Below are 20082 nucleotides of genomic sequence, written 5' to 3'. Positions count from 1 at the left end.
GTGCGCACTCCCTCAAATCATTTGGAGAAAATATCCTCCCATTTTATTAAATTCTTCAAACTATAAAATAATGCCACGGAATTCTAAGAAAATCTTGTCTGCTAAATGAACTAGTGTAGCCCACAGCCAATTGGCATAGCATACTATTCTGTTCTTCTGAAAGACTACATTTTCTTCATATCATGCTTCTTTAGACCCGTCTAAAATAAATAATGGATTTATTGTGATAGGTGTAGGCTATATTACATGGATTTATTAGACTTTTTAAAAGGTCAACATCAGTGGCTTGTAGTGGACGCCAGGAGATACTAAATGTGTTTGTTAATTAACGGTCAATTACCATGAGACCGACAGTTAGTTGCTTGACAATCACCGGCTGACAAAACTTTCGTGACCGCCACAGCCCTGACTGACTAGACGATGGGAGCACAAATGATAGTATACTGAGATAAGAGTCCCTACAGCCGGTCCGAAATCACTCCCTACCGCTACCCCTTGGTCCTAACCCTTCAATGTTTGCTGATCTGAAGGGTCTGGATAGGTAGGAGCAATGTAGTGCTGCTTCCATCATATCGCTTCCACTGTACAGATCTGAAAATCTCTGATCTGTAGGCCTCAGATCAGAGGGCCTAGGGGAAGATGTAGGGAACAAATTGGGACCAACTGCTTGGGTGGTGCCCTATGCTCCTGTGAGTTCTCTTCCACAGTGCTCACACAGGTCTCCAACTCGTGGTCCTGGAGGCCCACTGTGTGTGCAGATTCTAGTTTCCAAATCACATCATAAATCAGGCTTAATTCAACAGTCAAAACTCAGACATTTAGGGGGAGAAATGCTAGAGGTAGAGTGGTCCCCCTGAAATATGTTTACCAGTTCATCTCAAATGGGGTCTAATTCAGTGCCTATAGGACACACAGTTGGTTTCCAAGATCCCGATGCAGTTCTTTACACACTTAGGACAGCATTTTGCACAAGCAAAATGGCAGAGACCATTGAGCAGTGAGCAAAATAACTATCATATTTCAAATAGAATGGAAAGCATATTATTCAGTTACAAATACAACTCGCAATTGCATTGTGTGCACCCCTTTCAATGAAATCACACAGCAAATTATTATGTTTGATGCTAGTTTTAGCATCTATGCTCTTTTGTGTGACAAGCCTACAATGGCGACCTCAATGCGACCTTCCTCAGACAGCTCCACATCTCACTCCCATGCAAGAGGAATTTTGTCTTCACAAAGCACACTGCCTGACCCTGGGGCTCTTACGCAAGCCTCTTACAAGTCATGCTGCCACTGCTGCTCTGACGTGGCCTTTTACATAAGGTGTTTGTTTGCAGCTGGTAGTGAATACATTCTCTTGTTGTCCTGTGACAAAATTACAATTTGAGTATCCTGTTAGTTTGAGCGGAACTAAAAATAGCCCGAGGTCGATTGTTTTCCTGGGAGTCTCCAACTGTTAAATCGCTTTCTCGAAGGTGAGTAGCACTCGACTGCGTTATTACAGGGCACATTTGTAAAAGAGACCTAGGTCTCAATAAGTTTCCCCTGTTAAAATAATAATATGTGGCTGGTTACATAACACAGTGGTGTACCCCAGCTTGACACAGGAATAGGAATAGTCCTGAAATGCCTTCACATTCTGTGCTCATACCGAACTGTTGTGGTTTTCCGCTAATGTGAAACAGTACAGTACAATAACTATTGGTTTAGAGAAGCGTTTTGTTCCATTACTATTCTGGAAGTCTCGAGTCCATATGCTAATATCTACAGTGCCCCCCTGGCCTGTACATAGCGAAGACTGTTACTGGAGGTTGTGTTCAAATTCTAATAACTTCCTGTGATTGAATGTCTTGTGTGAAATGGCATGGACAGTACAACTAAACAGTACACCAACAAAAAGGAGTCAATAGAAAAATGGAAATGCACGATTTCTCATCTCTAACCCTCCAGTAGCATTCTTGAAATCATACATAGTTTTTCCTCTTGAGAAGGAATCTGGGTATTTTATCACAGTGCGCCACATTCTACTTGTATAACCACGTCAACAATGAAGTTTAGAGTTTGCAGGATTTTACTCCAATTGGCCATGAAACCACTCAGTGTAATTACTCATCTAACTCCCTCAACTAAGGATTTGTTTTGTCAAAATCTTGATTTGGTCAATCAGCAGGTTTAGCACTTGGCTGCTTTAAAATCCCCCCAACACAATAGAGACACTATTTAGGATTGGCCAAGTCCAAGCGTTGATTCCAAAGAATGTACAGAACAATGCCAGATTAACACGGGGCGACGCAAATCAAGTCAATGCAAGGCGAGAGGATAATTCTCCTCAGATTGTCTCTCACCTCCACTCTAAAACCCCCACCGACTCCAGCATTGCCACTGCCAGTAAGCGTATAGTTTCATCCTCTTCTATCACTGTTCAGACTCTTCTCTCGTGGACATTCACAGATTTCTATCTGTATTTACATTGACATTTTATACACAATCAATATCAATAGTGTGGTCTTATGTCCCAAAAGAGCCTTCAGGTTCATGTTGTCCATCCAGACCCGAGTTCAAGTACTATTTGAAATAATTTCAAATACCTTCTGTGCTTAATGGACCAGTATAATAGTCCTATTTTAAATCATTTCAGATACTTTATTTATCTGTGCTAAAAATGGACCAGTAGAATAGTTCCGAAACTGCAAACCCTTCCCATCTGGCAGGTATTTGAAAGATTTAAAATAGTATTTGAACCCAGGTTTGCATCCATCCATTATAGCAGGGGTATTCAACTCTTACCCTACGAGGTCCTGAGCCTGCTGGTTCTCTCTTCTACCTGATAATTAATTACACCCACCTGATGTGCCATGTCTAAATCAGTCCCTGATTAGAGGGGAACAATGAAAACAAGCAGTGGAACTGGTTTCAAGGTCTAGAGTTGAGTTTGAGGGCACTAAAGCGTAGGAAATATGTAGAAAATGAAGGGAGTCCTTGCAGTAGGCCTACTGGATGTGATCTAGATGGGCTTTGTATCTATTCCTTGAATCCTATCTTCTTCTTGCGTGATTCCGAACCATACTGGAGAAGAAGGTCCAAGGTCCCTTTCCTTGGACCTTCTTCTCCAGCGCCTTTAGAGAAGGAGGTGAGAGGATGTGAAGAATTAAGGAAAGATTCATTGAGAAAGGGGTGGGTGAAGATGACACCACTTACTTGGTGAGTTTCATCTCGATCTGCTGGCGTATTTCCTGACGTTCCTGTTCGGTCCGCGCTGGGAAGATATTCCGGTCTTCAAGCTCCTCTTTGCTGGGTCGATTCCGAAGCTTCACTGCCAAGAGCTCTTTCCTTAGCCTGCGAGGTAGTGTACCTGCATACACACACAGGACATCAGCGATCACTTCGAGATTGCTCTCACAGGGCAGAAACCTAACCTAAAAAGTGCACATTCAACTCAAACCTCAAATCACTTGCAGGTCTCAAGTTTAGGAGAGTCCATAATGCCCAAAAACAATCTTAAAATTGCTGTAACCGCCGTTCAACCGTCTCAACCCTTCGTCTGGTTTCCCCCCGATGTTGAGGCCAGGAGTTAGAATGTTTAAAAATTAAAGTCTACTTTTTAATTGTTATATATCGCTTGGGAAGGGGGATATAATTAATATGTTGTTTATTTGGTGGATATCGTTGAATGCAATCGTTCCTTTAAAAAAAGACCCACCGGAGATGACGGAGTCGTTCCAGTCATCCTGATCATGGGGGAGGCCCGAGGCGTCGGAGAAGCACTGGTCCAGCCGCATGTTCTCCTTGTTCTCTTCCGCCTCCTTCTTCCTTTCTGCTTGGTGTAGCCAGTCGACAACGCCGCCGCTCGCCATCGATGGATTCTCCGAGCTGGAGGAGCGAGAGAGTCGCCCATCAGAGCGCCGCCACGGGGTTGAGCCCGGCTCAGCAGGCCCATGCACACTGAGGGAACACAGGAGGGAGGAGGGAGCATGAGGGTTAACAGCACAGGGGTTAACAGCACATGTTTATGGATGGGTGAGCATGGCGGTGCAGGTCCATTTGAAAGGTAACACACAGGTAGGAGTTAACATGGAGACAGTAGGTGAGCATTTAGGTAAATATACCATTGGAGTGAACACCGGATTCTTCAATGGGGGAGTGAACATGCAACATGGCGGATGTACGCTGAAATCGACTATAACATCAATGAGGGACGAAATAACGCTTTACTTAAATGCCGGCCGCCGTGGTGGGCCTGAGAGGGCCCGTCTCCAACCCCTCAGGGTCTCCTCACATCGTCAATATTATGCACCTTCCCATACCTATTATTATCCAGTTATAATGCATTGTAAAGACTTGCCATGAGCATGTATACATAGAGAGACATATAATATAAGCCTTATTATAAGACATTATAAAGGCTCATACATGCTTATAACAAGTTATAAAGCCTTATACCTACAGGCTTTAAGTTCCAGAACATGAGAGACAACATGAACTCCCCGTCACATAATGGTGAGGTTATGTGTCTGTTTGCAGTGAATGGGCTGTGCTGCTCACCTTTCCTGCCGGTTCGCCTTTGAGGCAAAGGCTCGTTGTAGCTCCTCCATGATACAGCTAGGGGGCATGGGAAGGTGCATAATATTGGCGAGGTGAGGAGACCCTGAGGGGTTGGAGACAGGCCCTCGCAGGGCCACCATGGGGGCCAGGCTCTCGGGAGTCCTAGGCGGCTCTTTAGGCAGGAAAGAGTGTGAGGGCACAGCGGATGGGTCTGAGAGGCAGAGAAAGACAGAGATTTTAGTTTAATGGTGGGTGCGTGTGTATGTGGTCCATATCCTCTTTGTGTATGGATGTGTGGTCCTTTAATATGTTGTTTATGTACAATATGTGAGCTAGTTAGCTGTTTGCACTAGTGTTAATATACAGTTGAAGTTGGAAGTTTACATACACTTAGGTTGGAGTCATTAAATCTTGTTTTTCAACTACTCCACAAATTTCTTGTTAAACTATAGTTTTGGCAAGTCAGTTAGGACATCTACTTTGTGCATGACAAGTCATTTTTCCAGCAATTGTTTACAGACAGATTATTTAACTTATAATTCACTGTATCACAATTCCAATGGGTCAGATGTTTCACACACTAAGTTGACTGTGCCTTTAAACAGCTTGGAAAATTCCAGAAAATAATGCCATGGCTTTAGAAGCTTCTGACCTCTTGAGTCAATTGGAGGTGTACCTGTGGATGTATTTCAAGGCCTACCTTCAATCTCAGTGCCTTTCCCATGACATCATGGGAAAATCAAACGAAGTCCAAGACCTCCAAAAAAAAAAGTGTCGGACCTCCACAAGTCTGGTTCATCCTTGGGAACAATTTCCAAATGCCTGAAGGTACCACGTTCATCTGTACAAACAATAGTACGCAAATATAAACACCATGGGACCAGCCATCATACCGCTCAGGAAGGAGACATGTTCTGTCTCCTAGAGATGAACGTACTTTGGTGCGAAATGTGCAAATCAATCCCAGAACAGCAAAAGGACCTTGTGAAGACGCTGGAGGAAACGGGTACAAAAGTATCTATATCCACAGTAAAACGAGGCCTATATCAACATAACCTAAAAAGGCCGCTCAGCAAGGAAGAAGCCACTGCTCCAAAACCGCCATAAAAAAGCCAGACTATGGTTTGCAACTGCACATGGGGACAAAGATCAGACTTTTTGGAGAAATGTCCTCTGGTCTGATGAAACAAAAATATAACTTTTTGGCCACAATGACTATCATTATCTTGGAGGAAAAAGGGGGAGGCTTGCAAGCCAAACACCATCCCAACCGTGAAGCACAGGGTGGCAGCATCATGTTGTGGGGGTGCTTTGCTGCAGGAGGGACTGGTGCACTTCACAAAATAGATGGCATCATGAGGAAAGGAAAATTATGTGGATATATTGAAGCAACATCTCAAGACATCAGTCATGAAGTTAAAGCTTGGTCGCAAATGGGTCTTCCAAATGGACAATGACCCCAAGCATACTTCCAAAGTTGTGGAAAAACGGCTTAAGGACAACAAAGTCAAGGTATTGGAGTGGCCATCACAAAGCCCTGACCTCAATCCCATAGAAAAATTGTGGGCAGAACTGAAAAAGCGTGTGCGAGCAAGGAGGCCTACAAACCTGACTCAGTTACACCAGCTCTGTCAGGAGGAATGGGCCAAAATTCACCCAACTTATTGTGGGAAGCTTGTGGAAGGCTACCTGAAATGTTTGACCCAAGTTAAACAATTTAAAGGCAATGCTACCAAGTACTGCTTGAGTGTATGTAAACTTCTGACCCACTGGGAATGTGATGAAAGAAATAAATCAATCACTCTACTATTATTCTGACATTTCACATTCTTAAAATAAAGTGGTGATCCTGACCTAAGACAGGGAATTTTTACTAGGATTAAATGTCAGGAATTGTGAAAAACTGAATTTAAATGTATTTGGCTAAGGTGTATGTAAACTTACGACTTCAACTGTATGTTATTTACAGTCATGTGTGCATACATTTTTATTTAAATTTAACTAGGCAAGTCAGTTGAGAACAATTTCTTATTTACAATGACGGGCCTACCCCGGCCAAACCGGGATGACACTGGGCCAATTGTGCGCTGCCCTATGGTACTCCCAATCACGGCCGGATGTGATACAGCCTGGATTCGAACTAGGGACTGTAGTGACGCCTCTTGCACTGATGCAGTGCCTTAGACCCTTGCACCATTCGAGAGCCCATTTTATGCATGGTGGTCCCAGGAATCGAACCCACTACCTTGGCATTACAAGCGCCACGCTCTACCAACTGAGCTACAAAGATAATAAGCTACTAGCCATCCTGGGGTGACATTGCCACCTGGCCTGAGACTTGAAGTAGTGTCGCCTTTGCCAACCTAAACCAGGTAATGGTAGTAAGTATGCTAGTTTTTGGAATACGAATTGTCATTGTTAACGTGAGCTCGAACCTTGTTTTGGCCGTACAGGTATGATCCATCAGAAAGTATTCAGACCCCTTGACTTATTCCACATTTTGTTGTGTTACAGCCTGAATTCAAAATTGATTAAATATTTTTTTTTCTCACCCATCTACACACAATACCCCATAATGACAAAGTGAAATCATGTTTTTAGAATTCTTTGCAAATGTATTGAACATGAAATATCTAATTTACATAAATTTTCACACCCGAGTCAATACTTTGTAGAGGCACCTTTGGCAGCGATGACAGCTGTGAGTCTTTATGGGTAAGTCTTTAAGAGATTTCCACACCTGAATTGTGCAACATTTGCCCATTTTTTCTTTTAAAATTCTTCAAGCACTGCTTTTTACCCATCTACCAATAGGTGCCCTTCCTTGCGAAGCATTGGAAAACATGCCTGGTCTTTGTGGTTGAATCTGTTTGAAATTCACTGCTCGACTGAGGGACCTTACAGATAATTGTATGTGTGGGGTACAGAGATGCGGTAGTCATTCAAAAATCATGTTAAACACTAATATTGCACACAGAGTTAGTCCATGCAACTTATTATGAGACTTAAGCACTTTCTACTACTGAACTTATTTAGGCTTGCCATAACAAAGGGGTTGAATACTTATTGACGCAAGACATTTCAGCTTTTCATTTTTAATTCATTTGTGAAAAACATAATTCCACTTTGACATGGGGTATTGTGTCTGTAGGACAGTGACAAAATAAATCTCTAATCTATTTTAAATTCAGGCTGTAACACAAAATTAGGAAAAATTCAAGTGGTGTGAATAATTACTGAAGGCACTGTATGCATTGTGAGTGTGTGTTTGTACATATGGGGTCCACACTACTCCTCGGAGTGTGCAAGTGCAGTGTTTTGGCATTATGGTCCTCTCTTAGTACACCATCACCATTAAGTAAACTGAAATTCTGATTCCACATTTTCCCAATGCTTTTCATTAAGGAAAACTTTGAATCGGAATGTCTGTTCACTTCCTGAATGGACTCTCTTCTATTCGAATTGACCCCAACCCTGGTACACTTAACTAGCCTTCTTACCATCGCCACTGCTCATCTGTGGCATCACCGGTTTGGCCGCTACTGGAGGTGGTGTGGTTCCTCGAGGTATTTCCTCTTCCTGCCTCTCCGTCTTTTCTCCTCCCTCCTGGACCTCCTCAGAAGCATCGGCACCTGGCTGCGCCTCCTCCTCTCCCTCTTCCTCTTCCTCTGTATTTTGACTGCTATTTCCCTCTGGCTCACAGTCCCCTGGAGGCTCAGCCACTGAAAGACGTGTTCAATTAATTAAGTTTAATCTCGTAACGCCAGGACAACATTTACAGTGACAGTTGTCAGTGATGAATGATGCCGTTTCATCACCACTGGGGGTTGTTTTCAGATGTCTCCACTGCTCCCTAGTGGGTCGTGGGAGTATCATGTGGTTCATTTTGAGGGACTTTTATACATCTAAAATAGCCACTGTGAATCATATTTGTAAGAAACACACACACAACCGATCAAAAGTTTAGGGTCACTTAGAAATGTCCTTGTTTTTGAAAGAAAAGCTTTTTTTTTGTCTATTAAAATAAGTTTGGACACACCTATTCATTCCATGGCTTTTCTTTATTTTTACTATTTTCTACATTGTGAAGACATCGAAACTATGAACTAACACATGGAATCATGTAGTTCAACAAATCAAAACTCTTTTTTATATTTGAGATTCTTCAAAGTAGTCACCCTTTGTCTTGACAGCTTTGCACACTCTTGGCATTCTCTCAACCAGGTTCATGTGGAATTCTTTTCCAACAGTCTTGAAGGAGTTCCCACATATGCTGAACAATTGTTGGCTGCTTTTCCTTCACTCTGCGGTCCAACCTGGTCATCTGATACAGCACTCCACTCTTCTTGGTCAAATAGCCCTTACACAGCCTGGAAGTGTGTTGGGTCATTGTCCTGTTGAAAAACAGGTATATCGCTGCAGAATGCTGTGATAGCCATGCTGGCTAAGTGTGCCTTGAATCTAAATAAATCACTGACAATGTCACCAGCAAAGCACCCACACACCGTGCTTCACGGTGGGAACGAAAAATGCGGAGATCATCCTAAGAGATGGAGGTTGGAACCAAAAATCTCAAATTTGAACTCCGACCAAAAGGACAGATTTCCACCGGTCTAATGTCCATTGCTCGTGTTTGTTGGCCCAAACAAGTCTCTTCTTATTGGTGTACTTCAGTAGTGGTTTCTTTGCAGAAATTCGACCATGAAGGCCTGATTCACGCAGTCTCCTCTGAACAGTTGAGATGTGTCTGTTACTTGAACTCTGAGGCATTTATTTGGGCTGCAGTTTGAGGCTGTTAACTCTAATGAACTTATCCTCTGCAGTCTTCCTTTCCTGTGGCAGTCCTCATGAAAGCCAGTTTCATCATAGCGCTTGATGGTTTTTGCAACTGCACTTGAAGAAACTTTAAAAGTTCTTGAAATTTTCCATACGGACTGACCTTCATGTCTTATAGTAATGGACTGTCATTTCTCTTTGCTTCTTTGAGGTGTTCTTGCCATAATATAGACTTGGTATTTTACCATATAGGGCTATCTTCTGTATACCTTGTCACAACAAAACTGAATGGCTCAAACGCATTCAGAAGGAAAAAAAATCCTATAGTTAAGTTAAGGCACACCTGTTAATTGAAATTCATTCCAGTTGACTACCTCATGAAACTGGTTGAGAGAATGCCAAGCGTGTGCAAAGCTGTGATCAAGGCAAAGGGTGGCTACTTTGAAGAATTTCAAATATAAAAATGTACTTTGACTTGTTTAACACTTTTGGTTACTACATGATTCCATATGTATTATTTCATTGGTTTTGATGTCTTCACTATTATTCTTCAATGTAGAAAAGTTTTTTTTTTTTTAATAAAAAAAATAATTAAACTTGAATACGTAGGTGTATCCAAACTTTTGACTGGTACTGTATATTGTAATAGTCTATGGTAAAGTTGTCAAAACGTAATTGTTTTCAAAAAAAGAAAATGGTGGTTACAACATTGTTTTCTAAATCCCCTTGATATGCCTAAAAAAGAAACACTAAAGGATTTAGTCAAATTCTATGGCCCCCTCACAGTGATTACTCAAAAATTAATCTAACTGGATTGGAGCCCGACCAATATATTGGTTCACCAATATTAATCGGCCGATATTGGCCTTTTACCCAGTGCTTGACTTGGGCAGGAGCTCACCGGAGCTGAGTACCGACACCTTACATTTCCTACTGCTTGAGCTCCTGTTCAAAAGTATTATGGAGCTCCTGCACCTAAATATAAACAGTACCGACACCTATTTCAGTTCAAGTCAAGCACTGCTTTTACTGCTATATCAGTAGATAACTCCACCGATAACTGCTTTTCAATAAATAGGACAAACAAAGGGAATCTCATGCTGATTTGAACACTTGTGGCCATTCTCATGATGCATCTTTAATTACACAATGTAAGAAATCCACATTGTACGCATATTTCTTGGAGAATTGCTGTTTTGGATGGCAATTTATATGAATTCCATGTGTAAAATTAAACTTTTTAATTTCTCTGGCATAAAATAGAATCTCGGCAGATATCGGTATCGCTAAGTTTTGTCCCAAATTCTTTTGGGGGTTGAGGAATCGGACCCCAAAAAAACATCAGTCTGAACTGGAAAGGCGAAAGCAATACAGATGATTTTAGACTTCATCATATTGCTGCGACTACCCTATCCTGTGTCAATATGCAGTGGCAAGAAAAAGTATGTGAACCCTTTGGAAATACCTGGATTTCTGCATAAATTGGTCATCAAATTTGATTGGATCTTCATCTAGGTCACAACAATAGACAAACACAGTCTGCTTAAACTAATAACACAAACAATTATATGTTTGCATGTCTTTATTGAACACACCGTGTAAACATTCACAGTGTAGGGTGGGAAAAGTATGTACCCTTGGATTTAATAACTGGTTGACCCTCCTTTGACAGCAATAACCTTAACCAAACGTTTTCTGTAGTTGCGGATCAACGCTGTACAACGGTCAGGAGGAATTTTGGACCATTCCTCTTTACAAAACTGTTTCGGTTCAGCAATATTCTTGGGATATCTGGTGTGAACTGCTCTCGAGGTCATGCCAAAGCATCTCAAATCGGGTTGAGGTCAGGTCTCTGACTGGGCCACTCCAGAATGTGTATTTTCTTCTGTTGAAGCCATTCTGTTGTTGATTACTTCTGTGTTTAGGGTCGTTGTCCTGTCGCGTCACCAAACTTCTGTTGAGCTTCAATTGGCAAACAGATCAAGACATTTTGCAGGAGAATGTTAGGCTAAAATTAATTCCCAAGTTTTCTGTCGATGATAGCAAGCTGTCCAGGCCCAGAGGCAGCCCCAAACCATGATGCTCCCTCCACCATATTTTACAGTTGGGATGAGGTTTTGATGTTAGTGTGCTGTGCCTTTTTTCTCCACACAGTGTTGTGTGTTCCTTCCAAAACAACTCGACTGTAGTTTCATCTGTCCACAGAATATTTTGCCAGTAGCACTGTGGAACATCCAGTTGCACATCTTCAAACTTCAGACGTGCAGCAATGTTTTTTTGGACAGCTGTGGCTTCTTCCGTGGTGCCCCACCATGAATACCATTCTTGTTTAGTGTTTTACGTATCGTAGACTCGTCAACAGAGATGTTAGCACGTTCCAGAGGACAAGTCTTTAGCTGACACTCTAGGATTCTTCTTAACCTCACTGGGCATTCTGCACTGTGCTCTTGCAGTCATCTTTACAGGACGGCCACTCCTAGGGAGAGTAGCATCAGTGCTGAACTTTCTCCATTTATAGACAATTTGTCTTACCGGGGACTGATGAACGTCAAGGCTTTTAGAGATACTTTTGTAACCCTTTCTAGCTTCATGCAAGTCAACAATTCTTAATCTTAGGTCTTCTGAGATCTCTTTTGTTCGAGGCATGGTTCACATCAGGCAATGCTTCTTGTGAATAGCAAACTCACATTTTGTGTGTTTTTTATAGGGCAAGGCAGCTCCAACCAACAACTCCAATCTCGTCTCATTGATTGGACTCCAGGTTAGCTGACTCGACTCCAATTAGCTTTTGGAGAAGTCATTAGCCTAGGGGTTCACATACTTTTTCCAACCTACACTGTGAATGTTTAAATGATGTATTCAATATAGACAAGAAAAATACAATAATTTGTCTGTTAGTTTAAGCACACTGTTTGTCTATTGTTGTGACTTAGATGAAGATCAAATTTGATGACCAATTTATGCAGAAATCCAGGTAATTCCAAAGGGTTCACATACTTTCTCTTGCCGCTGTATCTTCTTTGAAAGGAGGACTTGGAAAAGGTGACATTCGATACTTTTGCCTCATATTCAAAATGTCATCTTGAATCCAAAATGCTGGAGTATAGAGCCAAATTAAAACATTTAGCTTCACTGTCCAAATATATGGTGAGGACTATAGCTCAACCTTGCCCTATGATAGGCTAAGAGGTAGAAGCTTCATTATACCAATCAAATCTTCTTAGATCTCCACAAGTGCATAAAGCGTAGGATCTAGGCAACAATTTGGGATTAAGCCTTGGTTTTCCATGGAGGTGGGCTGTCCTACCTGGCGGGGGGAGTTCCTCTTCGGGGCCCAAATACTCCACACTGCTGACTGTGAGAGTGGCATTGAGCGACCCCCCAAACCCCCCCAACATGCATGTCCCATCTGAGGGGCCCTGCAAGGGGGAACCGGGCTCTGGAGAGAGACACCCACTGGACAATGCCACATCTGCACGGAGAACATAGAGACAACATACACAGCTTAGTTTTACAATCATGTTTACCCTCTATTTCACACTCATCATCTCCATAGCATGACTACTAGTCTTGGAAATCCCAGTCCTAGGGCAACAGCACTATGCTGTATGCTGTGTGTGTCAGAGGAGGCTGGTGGGAGGAGCTATAGGAGGACGGGCTCATTCTAATGACTGAAATGTGGTTTCCATATGTTTGACATGTTTGATACCGTACCATTCAATCCATTCCAGCCATTACAATGCACCGTCCTCATATAGCTCCTCCCACCAGCCTGTTCTGGCATGTGTATGTTGGAACATTGTTAATGTGGGTAGCAACCCATCCGTTTAAGGAGACATGACTACATTATATCATAAAATGGCTTCCTTTCCTCATTTCCTTTCTTTCATGACCATGTACTGATCTGACAAAACTTGAGACCAATATGCAAAAGTCCTATTTGGGGTTGTAATAAGTTGACAGAGAGAGAAAGCCATTTTAAATAGTTGGGATATTACCCAAGTGCATTTACTCATAATATGCTACGCCTGGCCTAATTTGGTAGGGAAGAGGAGAGTGTGCGTGTTTGTGTAGTTTACCGATGGGTCTCTCACCTGTGGAGCTCTGCTTCAGCTTCTCGTTTTTCTTTTTCCTCCACTTCCAGGGTTTGAAGATGCGCCCCAGGCTCGCCAGCTTGCTGTTGCGGCGGATGGGCGGGGTGTGCACTCCCGATACCAGGCAGCCACTATGCAGAACCCTCTGCTGGTCCATCACCTCCACTGCAACCAGGGCGAGAGGTGTGGGGGTAGACAGGGAGGAGAGAGAAAAAAAGAGAGGAGGAACAGAGTAAGGAAGGAAGGGGTAGAGACAGGGATGTGGAGAGATGGGTGAAGAGAGGCATGGGTAGGAGGAAAGAAATGTGTTAACATTTAAATATGCAAATAATCCCATCATATATGAGCATTTCATGGTTTGGCAAATCATGCCATGGTGTCATTGTTCACTCAATGCATTAAGTAAATGAAACGTATTTCAATTGAATGGAAATAACAAAGAGAGAAAATAGTTTATGAACGTCGAGAACGTGCCATCCCTAAGTCTCATATGGTTTTCCCCTTTAAGACTTGAGAGGAGAAACCCTACAGCAAGACAGCAAGCACCAAATAGAAAAGCCACAGCTCACAAGAGAAAAAGCAGGTGCATCAACCCAAACAAGTTTCTCATGAAGGCATAAGCAGAGTATGAACAGGAAAACTGCATCGCTGATAATCTTGCTCCATCGATTAGTCCGATGTGATGAACTGACTGTGGTGACTGATTTGACATTCCCACATCAAGAGCTCCTCAACATCAGAAGGGAACATGGGTTTCAATGAAAGACAGGGCCACACGCCCACACAACAGCTATACTGACTTATATGTGTTCGGACTGTCATGTTGTATTAACATTCAATCTCAAACAAACAGAGGGCATATATTAAAATGTACAGTAAATAGACCAGAAGAAAATCCAAGCCGAAAAAGTGCGACTAAACCCACTACAACAGGAACAGACAGGAGGCAGACATTTTGGTTTCTTTATTCAGCAGAGGTGGCAGTTTAATCAAAACGGGGAAATGACCTCAGTTCACTGAGGCTCTGTGTGAGTAGAGTGGGAGAGAGGGAGGGTGGATAGAGCCCCGATGCTGTAAGCGACACTATATTCTCTATTCTTACAAACTCATGGCCTGGGGATGGGATGTGGGGGAGGAGCGGGCTCTGGCATTGGACCCCAAATAAATGGGGAAACACCAGCACACCACGGAATCCAGGTCAAGCCTGAAGACGTGCAGCGGCGAGCATTAGCACAGCGAGCTTAGAAAAGGGGGGAGAAGGAGGGTGGGGGGTTGGACCATTGCTGTTGCCATGGTGACCACATCCAGATGCTGCAGTCAGTCGGTGGAGAGGATCCCACTCGGAGGCAGAGCAGTCCAAGTGCACCCAAGGAAGAGGGTAAGCAGCGTGGAGGAGGTCTGTGAGTAGAAAAGGGGAGGGGGGACAGGAGTAGAGAGGGGGGGGGGGGGGGGGGGGATTCCAGGCTGTTGCCATACGGAAGGAGAATCTCCAGCAGCCAATCAGAGTCCAGCAATTCATAATGTATATCAAGTATTTTTTAAATGTAGTCACATAACATTGAATTTGGAGAAAGCTCAGCCTTTTTGTCCCAAAGGATGGGGATGGATAGATATATATTTAAAAATGATACATTTCCATCATGAAAAGGTCCGTGATGAACAATACTATTTTAAATGAATATGCTGACGTAAACTTTGGATTAATTAAATTCATGTATCGTGTTTAGGTAGCACACCTTTTCTTTGCAGTCCAACAAACAGTGTGTATTAGGCGAGCAGACTAACAGCCTATACAAGCACGAGAAGTCTGGAACACTCCCAACTGTAAAGTTTAGATGAAATACATTTTGTGGGGAAAAAAGGGGAATTCTAATTGTTTGCAGCATTTGAGTCCAATGATTTTCATAGTATATTGTGCATAAATTATTCTAGTTCTCAGACTTGCTAGATGTTTTATATTATGTAGACAGTCGCCATGTTACTGAGGATTCACTAAAGAATCATAGTCTACTAAACTCAGGGATTCGATAAATAGTCCAATTCTACTAAACCACTGTGCTTCTGCATGTCACTGGGGAGGAACCCCACCCTGTTAAACCATGCTGTCAGCAAATTCAAAACCGGAATTTTAACCAGCAAGCCTGCTCTGTATAGCTCCACAGCCAGCCACTCATCCTGTAGTCTTTTGCTGAGGAAGTAAGGAGAACAAAGCAAATGTCATATTGATAGTCACTCATGGAAATATGAGAGGACAGATTCTAAATATTTTAACATTTAAAAGATGTTAGTATTTTAGGGGGGGTAGACGTAGCTATCTTTATTGCTAGCTGAATATCTGATAATACATTTTGTTTTCCTGTGACTTAAGTGTATTTTTGATTCAAGGCCAAGTGCACAATCAAGTGTGACGGTCAGATATAGAGCAAAAATAGATATTTTCATGCGTGACTGACAGTGTTGTGAGAGGTTACTGCTGTACCGTCAAAATAAAACAATGAAAAAATAATGCTTGAATTAGGCCTTATTATATTGTAATGAATACCCTTTAGTGTGGATGCTGTGGTAAGGGTACTTCAAATTGTGGAATTAGTTACAATGGTAACTCCCTCACTTTTCACACACTTGAAGACCAGAGTTGTGTTCATTTGGCACCAAACAAAAGAAAACTGACAAATACCAGGAGGGACTACTTGAATTTGCAAATCATTATAAAAATGTTCTCAGTTGTGTGCCCCAATGAACATGACCCTGCTCTGTATTTGGTCCTACTTAACCTGCCATATCACACTCATACATAACACTAAATCTCCAACAAATAATTGGAATGAATTTACAACTGTCTGTCTATCTAATGACAAAAGTCAACAGACATAAAACATGACTGACAGTATGACAGACACGGTTGTACCTAACGTCTGCTGTCCTAAGGTGGAATTGAAAGGTGGGCTGTTTATAGGTGCAATTATATTATAAACAGCCGTATGTCCGTATTACAAGGGCATTGTTGAAGTGCACTTTGTGGTGCAATGTCAGTCGGTGGAGGTCAGACACACACACACACACACACACACACCTTGTAGAGTAACCTAACGTGGCAGGTGTAAAAGACATGCCTGAACCTAGATCCCCTACATACTGGTCTTGACCAGAAGAAGAAAAAAAATGGTCGGGGGAGGTTCTCTTCTGCACTGTTCATCCAATCCAGTAAATGCGGAAGAGTTAAGATGGAGTGTCACAGGATCTTTCCATTTCCCCTGAAAACCGGAACATCTGGCTGTTGGGGACTCGACAGAGGCTACTTGTAGAGTAACATGGCTCCAATCCCACAGTGAAAACTAATGGATCAAAACAACTCCAGAAATCTATTCACAGCTCAGGATATGGCTGTCTAGAAATGTATGTGTGTCAATGGCTTCATCATGCCCTCTGATATGGTGACAATTCCACCTGGCCTATCACTTTCACCTATCCAATTGTCTCAGATATATCCAAGTGTATAGGGGGTAGGGGCTAGCAGTTGATTTGGGATTCAGGGTCTTCTCAGTTCAGTCCTGACTCCTGTTCAAAGCTACATTTTTCCTTCACCAGGGGACTAAGAATGTGCCCTTGAACAGTCCACCTCCTTACCCACTGCCATGCCAGCTAACCTCCTCAGTTACACACACACACACACACACACACACACACACACACACACCCCAGCACTGCAACTTTGCTGCCATCTGTCCATGGCCTACCGCCTACGGGGCGGCCACAATGAGAGCACACAGCTAACTACCAGAACACACACAGAGAAACAGAGAGAGAAAGACTGACTGTGTCTATGCTTCCTAGTGAGCAGCCACACAGTGATTTAAGAGGGAATGTGATCTGATCGAGACTAGAGAGCACCTACAACACAAAGGAAGGTGCAGAGTTCAGAGCCAGCTGGTCTCTATGAAGAGTGGAGTGTCCACACTAGCAACTGGTTGGTCAATGCATCACTTAGATCTTTGCTATTGCTTAATAGCTGAATTAATTGCTGAACGATAACATTGTATAAATGGCAAATATAGTTACAGGGAATAAAAATGTATCAAACCCCCAATAAACAAATGACTAAACAGTAGACCCTTCCATACAAAGCTATTTTGAGTTGCATCATTATGCAAAGTCAATGGGTGAGTGGATGTTGTATGTGAGATTGAGCAATATCACAAATATCAACTACATGTATTCTACTCCTTGGCCCGTATTCATAGAGTAGGAGTGTCGATCTAGGATCAGGTCCCTGGTGTCTGTGTAATCTTAATTAATTAGGATCTAAAAAGGCACTGATCTAAAGGCAATCCTACTTTGAGACGCTTTATGAATACGGCCTGGATTTAAGAGATTCTGCATTGAATATGCTTTTCAGTTCAGGAGTAGTCTTACCTAAATCAGCTGAATAACTCAGTTATTCCGGAGTCTGAGAACCCGGCCTTATGTGGTGTATTCTCATATGTGTGGGCTACTAGCTTTAAGAAACAATGTCAGCAATGAGAGCAGCCAATAGTAAGTGCCCGAGGGCCTTGTTTGTTACCATATGTTTGAGTTAAGAATGAGGACTGGTGGGGGAGTACACAAATAGACCGACTACTGCAGGCAGCCTCACAAAGAAACACTTAGGATCAAGTCCTGTTTGTATGTCTTTTCGAGGAGGCTTATTTCTGCCCTTTGTCTTGTATCTGCATAGGATAAGCGCTACGTTGGTTTTGATACACACAAGGCATATGCATATACTGTACACAAACACAGATGTATACACGCAAATACATGTGCACACACGCACCCACAATTTGTCTCATGGCCTGAACCTGGCATGCTGCTTTAAGGTTAAATCACGTAACATACGATCTTAATTTGGTCACTCTTTTGTTGCTGTATTTGAGTTAAAAAGGCTTCTAAAGTTTGTAATTCCAATTAGAAATTTCAGACTTGATTTGCCCTAACAAAAAAATGTATCAACACCTAAACATTTCTATGAATGATAATCCACATTTCCGGTTGCTGCAGAATCATTTTCCTGCTGTAGCAAACTGGTTCAAATTAAGATCCTACATCTGTACACTCTTAGAAAAAAAAAAGTGCCATCTAGAACCTAAAACGGTTCTTTGGCTGTCGCAATAGGAGAACTCCTTGAAGAACACTTTTTGGTTCCAGGTAGAACGCTTTTGGGTTCCCTGTAAAACCCTTTCCACAGAGGGTTCTACAGTACATGGAACCCAAAATAGTTATCCTAATAGGGACAGCCCTTTTGGAAGTGTACTGTACACACTGACCATGGCTGGTCTTTGACAAGGAAATAGTAAGGAAATCAATTCACACACAGTAAGATCAGAGCCTAACAGCAAAAAACAGAGCCACACTCCTATTTGTAGTGTGTTTGTAACACTCTCTCACACAGGCACGCACGCAAAACACACACTGATCATACCACCCTAAGGATCCAGCATCTCCCTGAAAGCAAAGATTAAACCAGTTGGATGTAGCTAGTCGTGCTAAAAGTGTCTTTCGTGCCCAACTCCTGTCACTCACACAATAGGCTCAGGCACTAAGAATAGATCTGTATCGAGAGAGCACCCTCAGCTCTCTGGTTTCAAATAGTCAAGTGTCTGTTCATGTCTGTGACTAAACATATAAAAAGAGGATGCAGGACATAATTATTATTATTTTTTTTTAACTAATACTGACTAATGGACAAGTCTGCCCCCTGAAAATGTAATTGCCTCTGTATAATGAATACAGCACCACATACTTTAGGTTCAGATTTCTTGTGAATGGTGGTGGTTTCGGTCTACTTGGCAGTTGTACACTAGCAGGCTCAGGTGGGTGGGTGCTCTTGTGTAATTGATTGCAGTTATTCCACTGATTTAGGTCAATGCCTGAAAGATGAAAACGTGTGTGTATGTGTGTGCATGCAGAAGTGTTCGGGTGTATGTGTGTGTTATGCACATTTGTGTAGCAGTTGAAACATATGCATATACTGAGCACTTGTTGGCTGCTTTATCTTCACTCCCAAACATGCAGAGATCATCCGTTCACCTAAAGTGCGTCTCACAGACATTTCCAAAAGTTTTAATTTGGAATCATTAGACCAAAAGGACAGATTTCCACTGGTCTAAAGTCCATTGCTCATGTTTCTCAGCCCAAGCAAGTCTCTTCTTCTTATTGGTGTCCTTTAGTTGTCACGCCCTGACCTTAGAGAGCCTTTTTATGTTTCTATTTTGGTTTGGTCAGGGTGTGATTAGGGTGGACATTCTATGTTCTGATTTCTATATTTTGTGTTTCTATGTTTTGGCCGGGTATGGTTCTCAATCAGGGACAGCTGTCTATCGTGGTCTCTGCTTGGGAATCATACTTAGGCAGCCTTTTCCCACCTGTGTTTTGTGGGTAGTTGTTTTCTGTTTTGTGTCTGCACCAGAGAACTGTTTTGTTTTGTTCCACTTTGTTATTTTGTTTGTGTTCAGTTTAAATAAATTATGATGAACACGTACCGCGCTGCACTTTGGTCCTCTTCGTCAGACGAGCGTTACATTAGTAGTGGTTTCTTTATAGCAATTCGACCATGAAGGCCTGATTCGCAAAGTCTCCTCTGAACAGTTGATGTTGAGATGCGTCTGTTACTTGAACTTCGTGAAGCATTTAT

The 20082-nt window shown here is 42.4% G+C and overlaps 1 protein-coding gene across 1 annotated transcript in view; it reads right to left on the bottom strand.

Annotated features, from left to right (window-relative positions):
* Positions 1 to 20082, bottom strand: part of LOC139417270 (phosphatase and actin regulator 3-like) — a 58151-nt gene that overhangs the window by 11503 nt on the left and 26566 nt on the right. Inside the window, exons 2-7 of the mRNA XM_071166529.1 lie at positions 13416 to 13580; positions 12629 to 12793; positions 8046 to 8267; positions 4546 to 4756; positions 3704 to 3945; positions 3202 to 3355 (exon numbers count right to left, since the gene is read on the bottom strand). Coding sequence (XP_071022630.1) covers positions 3202 to 3355; positions 3704 to 3945; positions 4546 to 4756; positions 8046 to 8267; positions 12629 to 12793; positions 13416 to 13580 — 1159 coding nt within the window. The remainder of the gene's footprint in view (positions 1 to 3201; positions 3356 to 3703; positions 3946 to 4545; positions 4757 to 8045; positions 8268 to 12628; positions 12794 to 13415; positions 13581 to 20082) is intronic.

Source organism: Oncorhynchus clarkii, chromosome 9 (assembly GCF_045791955.1).
Source record: "Oncorhynchus clarkii lewisi isolate Uvic-CL-2024 chromosome 9, UVic_Ocla_1.0, whole genome shotgun sequence".
NCBI classification, from domain to species: Eukaryota; Metazoa; Chordata; class Actinopteri; order Salmoniformes; family Salmonidae; genus Oncorhynchus; species Oncorhynchus clarkii.
This window is presented reverse-complemented; position numbering and strand designations above follow the sequence as displayed.